The sequence below is a fragment of the Macaca fascicularis genome, chromosome Y (genome assembly GCF_037993035.2).
Source record: "Macaca fascicularis isolate 582-1 chromosome Y, T2T-MFA8v1.1".
In the NCBI taxonomy this organism is placed as follows: domain Eukaryota; kingdom Metazoa; phylum Chordata; class Mammalia; order Primates; family Cercopithecidae; genus Macaca; species Macaca fascicularis.
Window position 1 is genome coordinate 2,134,889 of NC_132903.1, and position 22,486 is coordinate 2,157,374.

The 22,486-nt window shown below is 48.3% G+C and overlaps 1 protein-coding gene across 1 annotated transcript; it reads right to left on the bottom strand.

Moving 5' to 3' along the window:
- Nucleotides 1-614: 614 nt before the first annotated feature.
- Nucleotides 615-21,844, bottom strand: LOC141409561 (uncharacterized). The gene is made up of 4 exons (XM_074030632.1): nucleotides 21,784-21,844; nucleotides 20,935-21,026; nucleotides 19,055-19,945; nucleotides 615-1,890 (listed from the first exon to the last, which is right to left on the bottom strand). Exons 1-3 carry the CDS (start codon nucleotides 21,842-21,844, stop codon nucleotides 19,082-19,084), a joined length of 1,017 nt encoding a protein of 338 aa, XP_073886733.1. The 3' UTR covers nucleotides 615-1,890; nucleotides 19,055-19,081.
- Between the last annotated feature and the right edge of the window lie 642 nt (nucleotides 21,845-22,486).

Consider the following 22,486-nt stretch of genomic DNA (forward strand, 5'->3'; position numbering starts at 1 on the left):
ACTCGATTGTTAACATCATTGTGTGAACTTTGCCAGCCACTTTTTGTTGTTGTTGTTTTAATGGAAAGCATCCCTTCCCACAGCTCTGGAGACCCTGTGAGAGGCATCTCATTCTATAGAATGCACCGACAGGCCGGGCGCGGTGCTTCACTCCTGTCATCCCAGCACTTTGGGAGGCCGAGGCGGGCAGATCACCTGAGGTCAGAAGTTCGAGACCAGCCTGGCCAACATGGCGAAACCCCGTCTCTACTGAAAATACAAAACAATTAGCCATACCTAGTGGTGGGCACCTGCAATCCCGGCTACTTGGGAGGCTGAGGCAGGAGAATTGCTTGAACCCGGGAGGCGGAGGTTGTGGTGAGCCGAGATCGTGCCACTGTACTCCAGCCTGGACGACAGAGTGAGGCTCCGTCTAAATAATAATAATAATAATAAAGTAATAATAATAATAGTGCACAAACAGCACACTGCGCCAACATCAGCTGATAAATACATTTCCACCCATGCTCCTCTGCAGGGCCAGTGAATACTCTGTTATCCAAGTGCCACCAAGCTAATGGTATACAGGCTAGGGCTCTGTTTTCACAATGACACAAAGAGCTGCACCTGAGCCGTGTGGTTTCAAAAAATATTTTATTTTCTGGAATAGCCATAATATCTCAGCTCTGTCTTTATGCCCTCTCTCCACACGGAGGAGGCAGAAGCTATGACGACACTGAGGTGTCACACATCACACCAGCAAAACAGAATAATGGGAGTGTTTAGGAGACTGTAGAAAATGCTCACCAGGGTGCATACGGACAGGATGGGGGCTGGGTGTCGCTGGGCTGCTGCTGTCTGTCAAGGACATTCAGAGAGATACACATGTCCCCTGGTGCAGGGCCCGCCTCAATCTTCATCTCTTCACTCTCATATGTTAAGTGAAGCAGAGGAAGAACAGCAGAGAGTCCTCCGCGGCTGCTGGACTCGGCAATGCAACTGTCACAGGTGATGAGACTGGGAATGTGCCTTACACATCCCATAGAGTCCGACGGTCACGAATGAAAGATTTGCTTCAAGAAATTTCTGGGACTCTTGTTTCATGTGCAAAGTGTCTAGTCTGAATTTGTAGGGTGATGCCATTCTTCCAAGACGTGACTTTTCCTCTTTGCAACAGACAGGATAGGAATATTTGGGGTCACTTGGCAACAATGATGACGGGGAATCCTGTGTGTCTCTTCCCTGGAGCATTTGCTCTGCACACAGAAGGAAGCCATTTGCACTGGATGGAGTCTGTATGAAGCTGGCAGCAGGGATTGCATCGGAGAGTTAAGTAGGGCAAGCCTCCGAGTTGCACCCACTTTAACGATGGTAAAATCTGAAGCCGATTTGTCCTCTGGACGTCTCCAGCCAGTACTAAGAATGAACAGTTCCACTGGGCTTCCCTTGGGCATTGGAACCTCTGTGAATTCTGACTCTGCACAAGAGGAAGGCGGATGAAAACTTCACAACAGAGTGGGCCAGGCAGGGGGTCAGAGATGGCTGGATGGGACCACAAGGATGGATGGAGGTTACAGATGCCAGCACGGCCCCGGAGGTGGCACTGCCCATGAGTCCTGGTTGCCCGGTGATGGCTTGGCAGAATGAGTGACGGGTGGGGGAGATGGCCTTAATCCTTATTGACAGTCATCCCACCCTTCACCCCCGCAGTGCAGCTGGGTTGACATGCTGGTGGACAGTCTTCAGAGAAGGGCCGAGCAGTGACCTTCAGAGATCCATCCCTCCACACTGGAGTCCTGGCCTGCTGGTGGCTTACGAGGGGCATGATCTTACCACTCCCTGGCTTGCACCTGGCATGCAGGCAAACTGAAGACTCCACAGCCACCAGCGCTCTCCATCATTGTAGGGGCCCTAAGTAGATGCAAAGGAAAGGAAAAAAGAGTAAGAAAAAAAATCAATGGTGATCTGATGAAAGATTACCTCCCCCAACTCCCTGCCACCCCCTCATTCTCTTTAGAGACAAGGTCTGGCTCTGTTCCCCAGGCTGGAGTGCAGAATCATAGCAATCAAACTCTTGCACTTTTTTATTTTTTTAGAGACAGGAGCTGGCTGTGCTACCCAGGCTGGAGTACAGTGGCACAATCAGAGCTGACCGTAATCTCAAACTCTTGCACTTGTTAAATTTTGTTAGAGACGGGGCCTGGCTCTGTTACCCTGGCAGGAGTGCAGTGGCACAATCATAGCGATCAAACTCTTGCACTTTTAAATTTTTTTAGAGATGGTGCCTGGCTCTGTTGCTTAGGCTGGAGTGCAGTGCCACAATCACAGCTGACTGTAATCTCAAACTCTTGCACTTTTAAATTTTTTTCGAGATGGGGCCTGGCTCTGTTGCTTAGGCTGGGCACATTGGCGCAACCATAGCTGTCATCTTAAATGCCCGGGCTTAAACAATTCTTCTGCCTCAGCCTCTTGAGTAGTTAATGCTACAGGTGTGTGCACCAAGTAGCTAATTTTAAATTTTTTTTTTTTTTTTGTCTCGTTAAGCTTCCCAGGCTGGTCTTGAACTCTTGGACTCAAGTAATCCTCCCACCTCAGCCTCCCAAAGTGCTGTGCTGACAAGCAAGAGCCACTGTGCCCAGCCAGTACGTCTCTAATGCTACTGACAAGTCATTTCACCCAGCACTTTGGTTCCTAGTATCATGTTCAGATAAAAAGTATCAGGGCTCTCTGGAATAATGGTTAATTCTAAGAATGGAGCTTGGGTGATACAGATATGCCTGGACCATCTTGTAGTACAAGCAAATAAGAAAATGCTCAAACACACAAAAAACTGAGGGTGTGTGAAAGATAAGCAAAAGCCAACCTGAAAGAGCTCCTGGTGCTCAAAGCTGAAATGACTTGGGCAATAAAATGAAATAATATTAGATGGTAACCCAAGGCAGTCAATAATTGAATAAATACATAAAGGAAGGAGGAGATACAAATCTCCCATGCAGAAGAGTTCCAAATAATTGATGTAGATATTTTATTCTCAAGAAGATGAAATACAACTCCCCACTCCATTAAGTGTGGGTTGCATGTAGAGACTTCCTTTCAAAGAGCATGGTCAGGGAGATCAATAACTTTTCAGTGGAGAAATCTGACAAACACCACCTCAGACGTGATCAAGCCAATGTCAACGGTGGTAGGTCATGCTGACAGTATGTACCTTGATATGATGTAATGAGAATGACTCTTCATCTCTGCCGTCATCCTCCCCAAAGCCAAGCACCCTAGTCTCACCATGAGAAAAATTGCAGACAAATCCCAACAGAGGGACAGCTTGACAAAATACCTGACCCGTTGTCCTCAAGACAATGCTTCTCGTACAGTCTGCAGGAACGTGAGCCAAATAAACCTCTTTTCTTTATAAATCATGCAGCTCAGATACTCCTTTATAGCAATACAAAATGGACTAATACACAAGCCACATCCAAGTGCCATTTGTGGCTAGGGGTCCTTGTATGGTCTGCAGGCCTTGCTTTGGATGACCTTGAAGTAAGGTCTTGTATTTGACTCTTGAACAGTCTGCAGAACCGTGAGCCAAATAAATATCTTTTTAAATCAAAAAACCCATACAAGAGTCATGTACAAGACCTTGCTTCAAGGTCATGAAAAACAAGACAAGTCTGAGAAACTGTCACAGCCAAGAGGAGACATGACTCAATGTAATGTGGGTTCTGGATGAGATCCTGGGACAGAAAGAGGATATCAGGAGGAAAGCAGTGAAGTCCAGTCAACAGAAGAGTTGAGATTACAAAGGGTGTGGGGTGGGGGGCGGCCAGGACACCCTAACCAGTACCTGCATAACTAGCATATAACTAGCATTTTTCCTTTCTTTTTTTTTTTTTGAGAAGGAGTCTCACTTTGTCACCCAGGCTGGAGTGCAGTAGCGCGATCTCAGCTCACTGCAAGCTCCGCCTCCCGGGTTCAAGCAATTCTCCTGCCTCAGCCTCCCAAGTAGCTGGGACTACAGGTACCCGCCACCACACCCGGCTCATTTTTTGTATTTTTAGTAGAGATGGGGTTTCACCGTGTTAGCCAGGATGGTCTCCATCTCCTGACCTCGTGATCCGCCCGCCTCGGCCTCCCAAAGTGCTGGGATTACAGGTGTGAGCCACGGCGCCTAGCCGCATTTTTCCATTTATAGATTATTTGTATTCGGTATATGGTAGAACCAAATGAAAGTCAAGACACAAGCATCTAGGGTGTCTGGAGCCTGAGAAGACCTATCTAGGAGGTTGACAGAAATTCTGAACCCCCACTGACTCTCAGTTTACCCAGAAAGGCAATGATCCAATAAAGAAGCAGACTGTAGTCCTGTGTGAATTTGCTTGGGCTGTGTGCGGGGAGGCCCCTCTGTCGGGGATAGTTCTGGCTAAAGAGCACACGTAGAAAACTACCAGACGGTTGAGAGTGATGACGAGAGAAGAGCCAGGGAAGGAAGGGGTGCTGTCTTCAGGGCCAGGGCAGAGAAATTCCATAAGAACAGCATAGTGTTAGCTGGAAGACAAAATGAGACTTGTGCTACCCAGCACTGGGGGCACCAGTCACAAATGGCATTTGGATGTGGTTTGCGTCTTAGTCCATTTTGTGTTGCTATAAAGGAATACCTGAGGCTGGGTGACTTACTAAAGAAAAGGGCTGTATTAGGCTTACTGTTCTGCAAACGGTATCAGAAGCAGGCATGGCGTTGGCATCTGCTCAGCTTCTGGTGAGGCCTCAGAAAGCTTTTACGCGTGGAGGAAGGCAAGGGGAACCAGAGTGTCACAGGATGAGAGACGGAGCAAGAGAGAGACGAGGAGCAGCCAGGCTCTTTTTAACAATCAGCTCTTACATGAACGAATATTGTGAGAACTCACACATTTCCGTGAGGACAGCACCAAGTCATTCACGAGGGATCTGTTCCCGTGACCAAAACACCTCCCACCAGGCCCCACCCCCAACACTGGGGATTCTATTTTAACAGGAGATTTGGAAGGGACAAACCCCCAGAGGATGTCAGTTCATCTGAACTGAGATGTGCTCTAAGTGTACAATAGACACTGGATTTGAAGACTTGGTGCGAAAAAAGAATGTGCACTATCTCACTTATGACTATACATACAATTCTAATCTATTCTAAATAACTTTATATACTATTCTAAATAACTACATATACAATTCTAAATCTATTCTAAATAACTACATATACAATTCTAAATCTATTCTAAATAACTATACAATTCTAAATCTATTCTAAATAACTATATATAGAAAATTCTAAATACATTCTAAATAACTATACAATTCTAAATAATTATACCCATATATACAATTCTAAATATATTTACACATATTTAAAAATATATAAATTTGAAATAAATTATGTGTATATGTATACAATTATTTCATATACTTATAAAATACATATATTCATTTATGATATTTATAAACATATGTTTATATAGGAAAAAAATATATATTTTTGAGACTGAGTTTCACTCTTGTTGCCCAGGCTGGAGTGCAGTGGCACGATCTCAGCTCACTGCAACCTCTGCCTCCCGGTTTCAAGCGATTCTCCTGCCTCAGCCTCCTAAATAGCTGGGATTACAAGCATGCGCTACCATGCTCGGCTAATTGTTTGTATTTTTAGTAGAGATGGGGTTTCTCCATGTTGGTCAGGCTGGCCTCGAACTCCCAACCTCAGATGATCCGCCTGCCTTGGCCTCCCAAAGTGCTGGGATTACAGGCATAAGTCACCACGCCCGGCCAGAAATATATCTTAATAAAATGTGTACATATTTAACATTAAAAATATATATATAAATTTATATATTTATATAAATATACATTTTGAAATGACACTATTTCATATAGTGATAAAGTATCTTACATATAAATATATTGTAATAAAATTTGTACAAATTTAATAAACTGAAAAATACACATAAGCTTTAAATTTGTTTATGTAAATATAAATATATACATGTTGAAATGAGACTATTTGATATAGTGATTGAATATATATGAAAATATATTTTAATAAAATTTGTACATATTTAATTAATTTTAAAATATAAACTGTAAATTTATATATTTATGTAAACATAGAAATATACATACATGTTAAAATGACACTAAATAGTGCCATTAAATACCATATTTATTATTAAATACCATATTTGCATATATATTTTAATAAAATTTATACAAATTTAATAAATTTAAAAACATACATAAAAATAAATTTATATATTTATGTAAATATAAATATATATACCTGTTAAAGGAGACTTTAGATATAGTGATTAAACATATTATTAAAATTGATTTCACCATTTTCATTTTACTCCTTTGTTAATGTGTTTAGCAAAGAGTTTTCAATTGCTCATGTGGATCATATTGTATTTCTTTTCTTTTTTTTTTCAGACTGAGTCTCACTCTGTCGCCCAGGCTGGACTGCAATGGCGCCATCTTGGCTCACTGCAACCTCTGACTCCTGGGTTCAAGCAGTTCTCCTGCCTCAGCCTCCTGAGTAGCTGGGATTACAAGCACCTGCCACCACACCCGGTTAATTTTTGTATTTTAAGTAGAGTAGGGGGTTTCACCATGTTGGCCAGGCTGGTCTCAAACTCCTGACCTCAAGTGATCCACCCACCTTGGTCTCCCAAAGTGCTGGGATTATAGGCGTGAGATACCACACCCAGCCCATATTGTATTTCTAACGGGCAGAGTTGTTCCAGACCCTGAAAACCTGGGGCATCCAGGGAAAATACAGAAACAGGGCTCCGGGTACCTCAGTGGAGTACTAGGTGGGGCTGTAGTCACGTAGCTGTGTTCCCCAGAGGCCCCCCAAACCCCCATGATCTCTATGGACACTGGGCCGGGCAGGCTGCCGCTCCATCTCTCACCCCTGTGAACCCCAGCCCCTCCACCTTTCACAGCGGCTTGAAGACTCTTCCCAATTAGGATGACCTGAACAGCTGGATCAAGGAAGACTCAGTGCCCCAGGGAGCCGTCTTTGCTCCAGGCAAATCAGCTGGAGCAACTTGGAAGTGACTAGATAGTTATTCTGAGCACTTGGGACGAAGCTTGGGGGTACAGGGAATTCCTTGATACTTTCTCAAAGAATTCAAAGCCTACTGAAAAGGGCTTTCCTTCACTTGAGTATCTCAAATGTTCAGCTGGGAATGACTTCTACCACCTCCTGAATCGCAGCTGTTGGTAAGAGAATGGGTTGATCCCCACAAAGTATCACGATGATCACACTTGCTAGCCCCAGGAACCAGCCGCATCCAATTCAGCTTTTGCAAGGAGTCTAATTCCTGTCTGTCTTTTCCTCACCTGTAACTCTCTAAATCTTATCTTTAAGAATGGGTGGGTGCTGGCCGTGGTGGCTCAAGTCTATAATCCCAGCACTTTGGGAGGCTGAGGCGGATGGATCACCTGAGGTCAGGAGTTCGAGACCAGCCTGGCCAACATGGTGAAACCCTGTCTCTACTAAAAATACAAAGATTAGCTGAGCGTGGTGGCGGGCGCCTGTAGTCCCAGCTACTCGGGAGGCTGAGGCAGGAGAATCGCTTGAACCCGGGAGGCGGAGGTTGCAGTGAGCTGAGATCATGCCACTGCACTCCAGCCTGGACGACAGAGCTAGATTCCATCTCAAAACAAAGAACAAACAAACAAACAAAAAGAATGGGTAGGTCTCCACCCATTCCTGTGTGTTTCCATGAGACTGACGCCCAACAGGGTTGAGTCAGACGGCCAAGAAGCTGGAGTAATTCGAGAGGCACAGAGAGTGCTGTTTCTGGCTGGCCTTAGAGTTGGGGTTGCCACCTTCACAAAGCATCCCTGGCTTGCTTTCAGACACAGAGATTCTGGGAGGTCTCAGGAAAATCCGACAATACTGCAAGAGGTGTAAACATACCCACTCATGCTGTCTTGTTTAACGCCAACACGGCTCCGGGGAGCAGGAAGAAGGGCCAGAGGGAACAATACGCAGGATGATGGCTTTGCTTTTGAACTGCACTAATTATGTTCCAGGTACGCCACCGCTTTCAGAGTCAGTTTCCAGAGGTGCAATTTTAGTACACAAAAACCTTTATCAGCCCCTTACTTTCTCTGTTTCTTCATGAATTCTTGAGGTAGAGCTCCAACATGGAGAACCATGGTGCTCCATGTGAGTGGTGGACCTCGGCCAGGTGACTCGGGTCTCAGGCAGCACGTCTGCGAGTGAGGATCATGTTACTTACCCGCCAAAGCTCATGTGTGCATAAGGCGTTGTCATAAGGTGGGTTCTGCAGACACAGAGACTGAGGTTGGGATTCAAAGGCATAGAGCATTTGCAGAGGGAGGGAGGGAAGCCCGTTTAAAAAGGCACTAAACCGGCCAGGGGTGGTGGCTCACGCCTGTACTCCCAACACTTTGGGAGGCTGAGGCGGGCGGATCACGAGGTCAAAAGATCAAGACCATCCTGGCCAACATAGTGAAGCCTCGTCTCTATTAAAAATACAAAAATTAGCCAGGCGTGGCAGCGTGCACCTGTAGTCCCAGCTACTTGGGAGGCTGAGGCAGGAGAATCGCCTGAACCCGGGAGGCGGAGGTTGTGGGGAGCTGAGATCGTGCCACTGCACTCCAGCCTGGCGACAGAGCAACACTCTGTCTCAAAAAAAAAAAAAAAAAAAAAAGGCACTGAGGCATGATTTGGTCTCAGGACATAGCTCAATGTGGTCAGCAGCAGGCTCTGGAATACAAACTGGGCTGCAGAATTTGCTGCCTTTGGGCATGAAAGAGTGTGTGTGTGTGTGTGTGTGTGTGCGCGCGTGTGTGTGTGTGTGCGCGCGCGCGCATATGTATGCATGCACGATCTCACTTGCTGTGGCTTCCTCTACCTGAAATGAATCTTCGCGTTATCTGGATAACTGTATCTTGACCTTCAGGGTTACACCAAGCATCACAATGCCTTAAACATCTCCTCCCAGGCCCACCTGGGTTCCTCCTCCGTGTTCCTGTAGCACAGAGACTCTGAGATCTGTCTGCCAGCTGTTTTATGGCATGTGGCCCAGACTTCTGTTACACCCTGGATCCAAATGTACCATGATGATCCAATGACCTTGCCATCTCCCCCGCTGAGAATTTACACTCAGAGAGCAGGAACCAGGTTTGTCCAGTGTTATAACTGCTGGTACAGAAGAACTAGGAGAGGTTTGTGAAATGAGTGTTTCAGGCTAAACTGTGTCTCTTCGAAACGCCTATGTTGAAACCTTAGCCCTCATTGTGACGGTGTTTGGAGATAAGGCCTTCAAACAGGTAATTATGCGAAAATTGTGTCATAAGGATAGGGCCTGATCCAACAGGACTGGTGCCCTTAAAAGAAGAGGAGACGAGGACACAGACACACACAGAGGGTTGACCCTGTGAGGACACAGGGAGAAGACGGCATCTCCAAGCCCAGGAGAGAGGCTTCAGGAGGAACCAGCCCTGCCCACACCTTGATCTCAGACGTCCAGCCTCCAGGACTGTGGGAGAATCAATGCCTGTTGCTTATAAGCCACCCAGTCTATGGTATTCTGTGATAGCAGCCTGAGATGCACTAAGACACTTCATAAGACAAGGAGATGAGGACACAGACACACACAGGGATACGATCCTCTGAGGACCCAGGGAGAAGACAGTGTCTCCAAGCCTAGGAGAGAGGCCTCAGGAGGAACCAGCTCTGTCCACACCTGGATCTCCGACTTCCAGCCTCCAGGACTCCAGGAGAATCAACATCCCTTGTTGAAGCCCCCAAGTTGGTGGTCCTTTGTTATGGCAGCCTTAGCAAACTAATACAATGAATGAATCAAACAGCACATAGATTACAATTCTAGCTGTGCTATCCAATAGAACAGCCACCAGCCACACGTGGCTGTTTATGTTTAAATCAATTACAGCTCAATAAAAATAAATATTCAAGCCTTGAATGAATCCATACTCAATAGCCACTTATGGTTGGTGGTTCCAACACTGCAGTTGTCTTCCTCCTCACAAGTCGTGTTCTTGGTTGAATTCACCTCCCCTACCCCTGAGGAAAGCACCCTTGTGTCTCTGCACTTCTGAAGGTTACTGCCCCACCATCTGTCCCCAGACGGAGAGCCCTTGCAGGATGCAAGGGGATATTGAAGTGATGTTTGCACTGGGCAGGATGGCTCAGGCCTGTAATCCCAGCACTTTGGGAGCCCAAGGTGGGTGGATCACCTGAGGTCAGGAGTTCGAGACCAGCCTGGCCAACATGGCAAAACTAAAAATACAAAATTAAGCCAGGCGCAGTAGCACATGCCTGTAATTCTAGCTGCCCGGAAGGCTGAGGCAGGAGAATCACTTGAACTCAGGAGGCAGAGGTTGCGGTGAGCTGAGATCGTGCCATTGCAGCACTCCAGCCTGGGCGACAGAGTGAGACCCTGTCTCAAAACAAAAACAAAAACAAAAAAACAGTTAAAAATAAAAAAAGAAGAAGAAAAAGAAATGATGTTTGCCATGGTTAGGGTGGCTCACACCTCTACCCTCAGCACTTTGGGAGGCTGAAGCAGGAGGATCAGTTGAGCCCAGGAGTTTCAGAACAGCCTGGGTAACATGGTGAAACCCCATGTCTACAAAAAATACAAAAATTAGCCTGGTGTGGTGTTACATGCCTGTAGTCCCAGCTACTCAGGAGGATGAGGTGAGAGAATCACCTGTAGTCCCAGCTACTCCGGAGGCTGAGGCAGGAGAATCACTTGAACCGGATCTCGGCTCACTGCAACGTCCACCTGCTGGGTTCAAGGGATTCTCCTGCCTCAGTCTCCTGAGTAACTGGAATTACAGGTGATTGCCTGCCACCACACCCAGCTGATTTTTTGTTTTTGTTTTTTTTAGTAGAGACAGGGTTGGCCTGTCTCTACAGCCATGTTGGCCAGGCTGGTCTCGAACTCCTGAACCTCAAGTGATCCGCCTGCCTTGGTCTCCCCAAAGTTTTTTTCTTAAGCATCTTTTTAAGATGCCTTTGTTCTCATATTTCTGTTTGTCTCTACTATTTTATTCACTTAGTTTTTTTTTGTTTTGTCTTTTGTGGTCTTGACATTTTTGCTGACGGTAGGAAAGATCCAATTTCCATGTTATTGTAATTCCCATTAGACTTGTCCATCGGTGTCATACTAAAAGATGAGATATTAAAGAAAATTGGCCTGGAATGGTGGCTCATGCCTGTAATCCCAGCACTTTGGGAGGCCAAGGCAGGCGGATCATTTGAGGTCAGGATTCGAGACTAGCCTGGCTAACACAGTGAAACCCCATCTCTACTAAAAATACAAAAATTAGCTGGGTGTGGTGGTGGGTCCCAGCTACTCAGGAGGCTGAGGCAGGAGCATCACTTGAACCCGGGAGGAGGAGGTTACAGTAAGCTGAGATCACGCCATGTCCAGCCTGGGCAACAGAGCGAGACCCTGTCTCCAAAAAAAAAGAAAAAAGAGAATCATATTTAATTCATTTAGCTTTCATCGTAATTATAGTCACACTTCACACACATGGGAATGAGGGAGCAATGAAGAGTAATGCAGCAATGCCTTGTGTCAGACCACCATTAATGGGTCGGTTTTGGGGATACTTTGCTTTTCTCTTTCACGAATGATGTCCGTCCATTTTCCCCGAGGATCTTTTCGTGAGCCTTCTGTATGGTGGGCTCACTTCTGACCTGAATCACTGCATTCACGCCAACAGAACCAAAGCATAGGTATGCTTAGTCATCCGATGACTCAGAGACAGGGGTAGGCGGACGGAATGGAAGGGTGCCTGGTCAGATGGTAAGAGATAGTACAATGACATGAAAAATAGCCACCGCTGACCGCGGGCAATCTGGCCTTGAGATCGCTAGTGGAAAGTTATTATTTACTATTTATTCATTTTGAGACAGGGTCCCGCTCTGTCGCCCAGGCTGGAGTGCAGTGGCACGATCTCAGCTCATTGCAACCTCTGCCTCCCGGGTTCAAGTGATTCTCCCACCTCAGCCTCCCAAGTAGCTTGGATTACAGGTGTGCACTACCACACCTGGCTAATTTTTGTATTCTTGCTAGAGACGGGGTTTCACCATGTTGGCCAGGCTGGTCTCGAACTCCTGACCTCAAGTGATCTGCCAGCCTGGCCCTCCTGAAGTGCTGGGATTGCAGGCGTGAGACACCGCACCCGGCCATGGACAGCTTTTAGAGCACATAATTACAGACAGTTTTCACCTTCCCCAGAAGAAAACATAACAGCCTATCCAAAGGTTTCGTAATAAAAGCATAAAATTGTCGTAAATCCACAGTAGGTATTCAATAAATGTATACATCTTGCTCCCACACCCGAAAAGTCCTAGTTAGGAGGTGAGCGAGGAGAGTTTACAACAGAAATTGCACCTGAGGTTTTGCACACGAGTGAGTTTGATCCCTTCCCTCCAGTAGGCAGGCTACTCATTCAAAGGGCCCAGTTGGCTTCAAACTATTTTTGGAACTGCTTCCGAATTGCCTCCAAGCGCCTGTCTAGACCTTACCTTACGCTGGCGCTATTTTGAGCTAAAAGCCATATTGATTAAATTGGCTTCTAAAGTTATCCCCCAGACTTGGCGCTGAAGGAGGCTTAGGTATTTCCAAAAATCCTTGCCTCTGCCTGGAAGGCTCCCTAGCTAAGGATGCAAGACAAGGACCAAGGACAACATTTCTTGAAAGATCCTGCCTCTGGGGACAGTTTCGGTAAGGAAGCGCTCAGGTTTGTGAGACAGCAGCAGGGCGCTGGGACCCTTCTCAGATGGGGGTATATCCCCCTCTAGGTCAGCACGCCCTACCCCAGCACTGCACTGACTGTAGGTACCTCCAAAGTCACCCTTTCTATTTCACTCATGTTTCCCTTGAATTTACACTTTACATGTTGCTAGACCAAATCGGCGGAGGGGAAAAAATAACCCATGGAAACATGATCTTTTTAGAAATGGCATTACTCAGAAAGCACAGCAGGGGTTTGGCTTATGGTACGGTGTTGTTTTCCTGCTTTGAGGCGCTGTTACAGATTCTTCTTCCCACTGTACAGCTTCCCGGCCTGACACGCTGCCTTGGGAAGTGCGTGAAAGTGAACGCAGCTTCCTCTTCCCCTTAGGAGCCCTCCGTTTCGTGTCTCCCACATCCTGAAAGGACCCAGCTCTCTGAGTCAGGCCTCAGTACTGTCCCTCCTACTCCAAATCCACATCTACTTCCTACTTCACCTTCTAAATGGGATTTAGCTTGACACTGTGGAGCTCAGAGTATCACGGAGCTAATATGTAAGAGCCAGACTGGTCTTTCCTTCTCTGTTGGCACCTTGCAATTCTCTATTATCTTTCAGCCTCTGCCTCCCCTCTCCCCCTGCTTTCTTTCTTTTTTTTTTTTTTTTTTACAGACATCTGCAATGCAGGCAAGTTCCAATATGAACATCTGTGGAACAGGGCCTGAGAAGAGGAGATATAAAAGGATCTTAATTTTAGGGTAAAGGAGGAGAAGAATCGTTAAGGAGCATCTCAATAACCTGAGCCACATTCTCAGACTCCATCTTCATTAACTGAGAACAGCTTTGAAAGCAACAGTGAGATTTTCAACCCAATTCTTTGTCCCCCGCGTCACTTATCTTGAATTCCAAAATGTTTTCTTCTGCAAAAGAACCTTGTTTTTTTTTTTTTCCAGTGATATAAATTTGAAAGGTATGTAAATATTCTTTTTGAGTGTGAAGTCCTATGACCCAAACACTTGCTTCTTCGTCTCTCCTCCCCGCTACACTTCCCTTGGGGAAGTGTACACAACAAGGCAAACACCTCTGATCACTTCTGAGGCAGCCTGTTTTCTTTTCTTTTCTTTTCTTTTTTTTTTTCTGAGATGGAGTCTCACTCTGTTGCCCAGGCTGGAGTGCAGTGGCGCAGTCTCGGCTCACTGCAACCCCCACCTCCCAGGTTCAAGCGATTTTTCTGCCTCAGCCTCCTAAGTAGCTGGGATTACAGATGTGTGCCACCATGCTTGGCTGATTTTTGCATTTTTAGTAGAAACGGGGTTTCACCATGTTGGCCAGGATGGTCTGGAACTCCTGACCTCAAGTGATCTGCCCACCTCAGCCTCCCAAAGTGATGGGATTATAGGTGTGAGCCACCGTGCCTGGCCCCTACTTTTTTTTTCTTATAGAGATAGAGTCTCACTATGTTGCCCGGGCTGGTATCGAACTCCTGGGCTCAATCGATCCTTCCACCTCGGCCTCCCAAAGTGCTGGGATTACAGTCGTGAGCCGCCGTGCCCACCCTGTCTTTAACGATCAGCTTGAGAAAGTTCTCTCTCATCTAGTTGACCACATCTCTCTCATCACTGCCACCAACTGTCCCTCATTATGGTGTCTAGATGTTTTGTCTTGCTACATCTCAGGCTTCATTACACATCTAACTTACCCTCTTCCCTCAACTCTTCTTGTACAGAAGCTGAGGTTTCCAGGAGGCCCTCTCTGCCCCTTGGGGGACCTACCCCTTAAATTCGGAAGCTGCCAAAACCATAAAAGGGAGATTTTAGGAGCGGGATTCACACTACATGGGATCCCAAGAAAAAATGCATTTAGGGCCAGTTTTTCAGCATCTTCGCTTTAAGGTTCATTTTTTTTAGACTCATAAAAATCTTTACAGTTTGGAACACATAAAATATATTGGCTGGGTGTGGTGGCTCACCCTTGTAATCCCAGCACCTTGGGAGGCTGAGGCAGGCAGATCACTTGCGGTCAGAAATTGGAGACCAGCCTGGTCAACATGGCGAAACCCCATATCTACTAAAAATACAAAAATTAGCCAGATGTGGTGACACAAGCCTGTAATCCCAGCTGCTCGGGAGGCTGAGGCAGAAGAATTGCTAGAGTCCAAGAGGCAGAGGTTGCAGTGAGCCAAGATTGCACCACTACACTCCAGCCTGGGCAACAGAGAGAGAAACTCCTTCTCAAAAAAAAAAAAAAAAAAAAAAAAAAACAAAAACGCGCACACACACATTATATATATATAAAGATCCTCTTACAAAATAAGAGAGTTTTCCTTATTCTAGGGATATAACTGACAACTTCTAAAAGATGGAAAAACTCTTGAATTGACTTTTTAAATTTTTTATGACTGATTGTCAATATCAAAAAATACATCAAAAGCCTGTAATGCCAGCACTTTGGGAGATCGAGGTGGGTGGATCACTTGAGGTCAGGAGTTCGAAACCAGCCTGGCCAACATGATGAAATGAGGTCTCTACTAAAAAGTCCAAAAATTAGCTGGGCATGGTGGCTCAGGCCTGTGGTCCAAGCTACTCAGGAGGCTGAGGCATGAGAATTGCTTAAGCCTGGAAGGTGGAGGTTGCAGAGAGCCAAGATCACACCATTGCACTCCAGCCTGGGTGACAGAGCCAGACCCTGTCTTAAAAAAAAAAATACATAAAAAGTTTTAAAAATGGAAACCTGTGTGAGCAGCATCTAGAAACAGATAATTAGCAGTTATTCCATAATCAATTTTTAAAAAACTTTAAAGAGAATGATTAATTTTAAACCCTAAAGGAGAGCTGCAAGTAGAAATATAATTTAAAACTTTTGTGTAATACCACTGCAATATATGTGAGATTTTACATGCACACACACACACACCCCATAAACACACATGTGTGCCACAGGTCCGTTGGTAAAAGCTTGGTTACTGATGATTGAGATTTTTCTTTTATTCTTGGGGAAGTTACATAACCTTTTTTTTTTTTTTTTTCCCAGCCTTATTTTTCCCTTCTGTGTAATTGGGATACTAATTATATTCATGTTGCTGTCAGGAGGGTAAAATACAATGTATATAATATTATTTTCGCTCCAGGTCTGGTGTTCAGTAAAAGACTCAGCAACTATTAGGTGTAATTGTTATTCATAGGAAACTGTAGGTCTTTTGACAGTAATCATAACCACCCTGGCATGTGTGGGTTGTCCATAGAAAATTAAGATAATAGCACACAGGTTTCTGTGTCATCATGCTCTTCCCAGCTTAATTGAGATTGTCCTTTTTTCCAGTCAGGGCTTATCTTTCTAGGTTCCAGGAAAGCATCCTGAGTGACCATGCTGCTGTTTTGATACTCATATCTTCTTTAGGTGTGAAATACCCAAACGGGCCAGAAGCAGTAGCTCATACCTGTAATCCTAAGCACTTTGGGAGGCTGAGGTGGGCAGATCATGAGGTTAGGAGTTTGAGACCAGCCTGGCCAACATGGGTGAAACCCCATCTCTACTAAAAATATAAAAATTAGCCGGGCGTAGTGGCACGTGCCTGTAATCCCAGCTACTCAGGAGGCTGAGGCAGGAGAATCGCTTGAACCTGGGAGGCAGAGGTTGCAGTGAGCCGAGACTGCACCACTGCACTCCAGCCTGGGTGACAGAGCAAGACTCCATCTCAAAAAAAAAAAAAAAAGAAAAGAAAAGAAATACCCAAATGGTCACCATGATCTAAGGACTCCCTTGGAGAACTGTTGGATGTCAGTGTGCACTGATGGACATAAAACAGGACCACAGAGAAGAGTCACACGCGTGGAAAGAAATGCCCCCCAATCTGTAGCCAAAAGCTCCAAGTGGTAGTCTGCTGTCACTGTGACAGCTCTGCACTGACTTGCTGTGTGACCTTGGGCAAGAAGCACTTCTACCTGCCTTGGTTTGTGTACCTGAAACAGGGATGTGAGCACCAACCTGGCGTCTTCCCAGGACAGTGGCGTAGATTTGGAGGAACACTGCATGGGAAGGGCTTTTGTAGATTACACAGGAGGCTACACAGACATGAGTTACTGTGATTTCCTTTTGTCTAAAGGTTTCTTTCTGGTTCTAGCCTTGTCTATCTGGGGGAAGGAGACAAGGCTATGTGATGGGGGTGAGTGTTCTTTTCCAAGAGCGTTAATTAGCTGTTCACTTGGTGACTTGGTGAGCGCCCTGCCATTTGAATTCTGAATCCCTGCGTTTTGTTCTCATTTGGTGATGAGCTTTCAGCAGACATGGCAGTGACTATTAAGCAGGAAATTTAATGTAATCATTCATAGAATCAATATGTAGATGGCTAGTTTCTAATTTATGAGAAGGCATTCTCTGGGAAATTGAATAAACAGTGCTCAATTGGAATGGAAATTTTATGTAAAAAAATAATCCAAGAGAGGCTGAGAATGTACAAGCCCTAAGGAATTATCAGATGTGAATAGGACTTCAGCTATCATGTTTAGGGTGAGCTTGGTTAGCGGCTCACATCCAGTTTCAGCTGCAACTGTATTTTCATATCATTCCCAGACAAGCCCCGCTAGTGGCTGACTCTATAACCCTGTTTCTTCCCAAATCCTAACCTGAGAAACAGGCTTCTTGGATTAAATCTTCCTTTTTCTATTCGACTAGCCCACTGGGTATGTGCTTGGCATAATTTTGGATCCCCTGGGTGGGATGTGCTTGTGTGAATCTCCAGTAGCCTTTTCTTCTATGCCGGGAATAATCTGCAAAGCGTCCCATTTTGGATTTTCATAATATTTCTTTTCAGTTAATTTAATACCTGGAGCACAGGCAGTACTTCAAAAATATTGGTCCGTTCTGGTGTCAGAGAGTCTTTTCGGACTGAGCTGTAAAAATGGTACATTTGGGTACGTGACCTGGGAGTTGGGGGCCAGGTTGAGGAGAGGCAACAAATTCCAGAAACAAACTTGGCATCTTGGGAGATGTAATACACATACCCAGCCACAGAGTCCCATGAGAAGGTATTTTAATGGAGAATGTGGGGGACTTTGCAAATGTTTTCATCTTCTCAGGGCATATCTGTTATTCTGAAAGTGGTGTGTCTTCCGCCTAACACCCCCTGGCCCCCCGCCACCTTTGCAGACACTGTTGTCTGTGGACATGAGTTAGGTGCTGCAGAATCACTCACGGTGTCAACTCCAATTTTAACTACAGAAAACAGACACACACACACAGTCACACTCACACTCACACCCTAACCATCCCAAATCAGACATTTGCAGTCCCATTGCATTTCCAAAGATTCCTGGGACAAGCAATCCATAGGTTATCCTGGACCCCCCAAAAAAAATTCCCAGGATTTTTAGTTTCCTTAACCCATAAGTGGCTGGAAACTGTTAATCTGAGAGGAATCCATGAACATAAATAACACCAAGCCGAGCTCTCTCAAATCCGAAGTGAGCCCCCAAACAGCTTCTGTCTGCCCTGATTACCAAAGGAAGCCATACCCACGCATCAATTGGCAGTCTGTGTAAACTGGGTGTTTTTCCTCACCGTTTTATTTATTTATTTGTTTCCCAGAGAAATATTCAAAGGGAGGCATTTTTCTGGCTAAGAAGATATTTATTTAAGTCACAGATTGCTTCACCGTCCCAAACTTGCCCGGCACGCTTGGTGTAGGGCAAAGCCTCATCCTTGTCACATCTGTCCCTCTCCCCTCTGGAGCAGGGGCCAGAGGACTTTGGAGGACACCTCCTCCCCCCACCCCCAAGGCTTCGGCTTCCCTGGGGGCGCTCGGAAGTGTGAGAAAGGCAAACAGTCTTCCGACCTGGTTTAAATTTTGTTTTCCATTGCTCCCTAGAGGTGTCCCTTGGCCGTGGATAACCCTCGCTCGGTTCCTAGCCCCGCGCTCACCGTGTTTGTCCGTGGAGGTTATAGGGGACCTGAGTGCAGGGTCCCCATCGCCGAAGCAGAGGGCTGAGGACTTGATAGCGCCTGGTGTGCCATAGCGCAGCGGACCCACCTGAGAACCCGCGTTCTGCTGCACCAGTGGCGGCCACAGGCGGGAGCGCCTATGCTTCTCGAACCCAAGGCGCCCAGGGGGTGGGTGGGACGGACCTGGAGGGGGCACGGGAGGACCTGCGCCCACCCCTCTGCACGCGCACCTGCCGCTTCCCGTGTCCCATGGGGGAGCCCCGGGCTCAGTGAATCCTCGGGTTCAGTCCCGCGTCCGGATTCAGCTCCTTCCCCGAAGTTGGGGTTCCCCAACCGTGGCCCCCCAAAGCGCCCGCACGAGCGCACTCACCCGCTCTCTCCGGTGCGTCCCTGAAGGTCAAGGCCAGGAGGCGGTGGAGGTGCAGGGCGGGCGGCGGGGCCCGGAGTAGGGGGCGCGGGCGCTGAGCTGGGGGGCACTGCGGGACGGCTCAGTCCCCATGGCCCCGGCGCTGGGGGCGCCCCCTGCGTGGCGACCCCGGGGGTCCGCGGCGCTCAGATGCCATGGTCGCAGTCCACATCGCGGCAGATGTACCATAGGATCACATAGAGGATGAGGAGGATGGCGAAGATGAAGAGGGCCACCAGGATCGCCTTGGTCACCGGCGAGATGAGAGACTGCATGGCCCCAGCGGGGCGCGCGGGAGGGCGGGGGGCGCGCGGGGGCGCGGGGCGCGGCGCTCACGACCCCCGAGCGCGCCCGGAGCCCCGCGCCGGCCCCGCGCGGCATCCGCAATGCTCCGTGCCCGGGACAGACGCTGCCTGGGTGGCTGCTCGGCGGCGGCGGTGGTGGCAGTGGTGGCTGCTCGGAGGCCGGCGCGCTCGGGTGCAGGCGGCTGCGCGCGGGGCTCCCACCGTCCGGGTGCCCCCAGCTGCTGGCGCTCACCGGGCCCGGCGGCCGTGGGGCTGGGCGGGGGGCACGGGGGCCCCGGGGGGCGGCCGGGAAGAGGCGGCGGCGGCCATGGGGGAGAGCAGGAGGAAGGCGGCGCGCCGGGCAAGTCCCCCGAAAACTTGGGGCGGCGGCGGCGCGGTGACAGGTGGAAACGCCAGCCCCGCGGGCAGCAGCGCGCTGCCGTCCACCTGCGGCGGGGGGCGCGGGGGCGCGGGAGGGAGGCGCGGGGGCGAGCGCGCGGGGAGGGGCTGCGGCGCTGGGCGGGGGGCCTCCCTTTGCAGATGGGGAGGGTGCGGGGAGAGCAGGCGTCCCCTACTGCGCGCCTCTCCATCACCCCTCCCACCTCTCTGCTTTCCCCGGTCCCCTCCCTCCAGCGCAGCGGTGGATGTCTCTCTCGTCCTGGTCTTGCATGTCACCCCTTCTTTGGGAGTCCCCTTTCTTTCCTCTTTCCCTCACTCTCACCCTGCACCCCGGTATGGGTGAGCTGCGATATTCTCATCAAAGAATGAAGGTGCTAATGGAGACAGGCTGCCCCTTCTCTCTCTCTGTCTCTTGTACAGGGAAGGGGGTTTCAAGTTGCACCTAACTCATTGCTGACACCAAGCAGGATGGGTCCAGGCAGGAAAAAAGCATACACCCTTGCCCAGAGTCACAGCTTACATAAGGGGAAGGGGGCGACTGGGTTCTGTGATGAAGGGGTGAGGAAGACGTCTTGGTGTGAGACTCACAGTCCCGTGATAAAGGGCGATGCACACAGACGCCTTAGTTTAAGAATCCAGGTTTCTGCCCTTGCATCACAGAAAGCCCTCCACACCACGTTTGTCTCTTACTCTTTGGGGCTTAGCCCTGGGGAATGGAGAGACAGGCGTTGCGGCACGTGGGTGCACACACATTTTTCCTGAAGCGTGAGCTGCGTTTAGGGCTGATGTCTGGTGGAGACACGAACAGGTCAGGGCACAGCACAGAAGGCCGAAGGAGCCCAAATTATCGGGAAAGGAGGTAGTTCCTCCCCAGCTGGGCATCCTGAATACTCTCTTTAAGGGAGGGAGGGAGCTGGCGGTGTTGGACAGGGGTGTAGGGCTTGCACCAGGAATCCATGACACGGAAGAACGGGGACCACCCAGTTTCCCAGCAAATACACAATTCGGGCCTTTCATGCCCTGATTTTTGTCTCCGCTACCTGTGGCCCCTAACACCGGTGAGCAGGAGCTGGTCCCCGATGCCTGGTAGAAGTCTTGGCTTGCCTGCAGTGACGCACTGCTGAGGGAAAATTATATACCTGCATGCAGTGACCCCAGCACCGATGCCCTGCGGTTCTGGGAGACAGAAAGAGCTTCAGGGTTGGAGAGCCTTTGTCTGAGATCCTGGCTCCCGAGGGTAAGGCATTCCTGACCTTCAGAAACAGGAACAAAGGAGAAGATACGACCTGACCCAGGTAAAAATAGCCTCCCCTGCTATGGTCTAGGATGGATTTGCAGCTGAGTAAGGATGCCAGGAAAATGTACCACAATATCAGAGGGCTGTGCGGGTCTGGGGGAAAGGAATTCGTCAAGCACTAAAGTGGTGATGCAGTCTGTCCTCTGCACCCTCCTTCCCAGTGTTTCCATTCCAGAGACAGCTCTTCCCCCAGATGACACAGGTGGGAGGGAGGAGACCCTCTTCCTGCTGAGGGCAAAGAGGAGAGCCCACCTCAGGGTCTCCCAGCAGACAGCGGCGTGGCTGGCATGGCTTTCCCTTGAATCTGCAGTCTGTGAAAGGTTTTCAAGCAAAAGTGGGGAGCAAGGGAAGAGTTTTGTGGATGGTATGACCCATGCCAGCAGGGCTTGCAGCCAGGCAGCTTCTTCTTGCCACTTTAGAGAGGAAATCAAGCGTGTGTGTGTGTGTGTGTGTCTGTGCGTGCGCACGCGCCTGTGTGTGTGTGTGTGTCTGTGCGTGCGTACGCGCCTGTGTGTGTGTCTGTGCGTGCGCACGCGCCTGTGTGTGTCTGTGCGTGCGCACGCGCCTGTGTGTGTGTGTGTCTGTGCGTGCGCACGCGCCTGTGTGTGTGTCTGTGCGTGCGCACGCGCCTGTGTGTGTGTGTGCGTGTGCGTGTCTGTGCGTGCGCACGCGCGCGTGTGTGTGTGTGTGTGTGTGTGTGTGCACGTGCCCACACGGTGAACTGTCAGTGTGCTGCATGAAAAGGTCCCCGCTCAGCAGCGATAGCGCGCACATTTCCAGGGCGGCAGCTTCTAACTTTCAATTGAACTTGCATTTCCAGCCTCTAGCTGTTCATCGGCTGAGAGAAGAGGGATAATTGAATTTCTATACTTCCACTTCTCTGCACATGAAGAGTTGGTATTCCTCAGGGGAATTCCTCAGGGGAAGAAACACCAAAGTTTCAGACAGTTGGTTAAACTTAATTTTGTCTGTACGATTTATCGGACACCCACAGTGAAGCCAAGAGCAGAAAGAACATCCAGGTGGAAAGGTATAAGGCAGGTGTCAGAGCTAATACACCACGATTCCTTTGCCACAAATAGAATTTGATTTTTTTTTTTTTTTTGAGACAGAGTCTTGCTCTGTCACCCAGGCTGAGGTGTGGTGGCACGATCTTGGCTCACTGCAACCTCTGCCTCCCGGGTTCAGGTGATTCTCCTGCCTCAGCCTCCTGAGTAGCTGGGATTAGCCCGCCACCACGTCCAGCTAATTTTTTGTATTTTTAATAGAGACAGGTTTTCACCATGTTGGTCAGGCTGGTCTCCAACTCCTGGCCTCAGGTGATCCACCCACCTTGGCTTCCCAAGGTACTGGGATTACAGGCATGAGCCACTGTGCCTGGCCTAGAATGTGATTTTTAATGTAGGAAGACACAGA

Coding starts and splice junctions, on each gene's coding strand:
- LOC141409561 (XM_074030632.1), bottom strand. CDS start 21,844: ATGTGCGCGCTATCGCTGCTGAGCGGGGACCTTTTCATGCAGCACACT. Junction 21,027..21,783: donor GCACACTGACAGTTCACCGT/GTGGGCACGTGC, acceptor CTGTTTCTGAAG/GTCAGGAATGCCTTACCCTC. Junction 19,946..20,934: donor CCCAGAACCGCAGGGCATCG/GTGCTGGGGTCA, acceptor GGCGCGCAGTAG/GGGACGCCTGCTCTCCCCGC.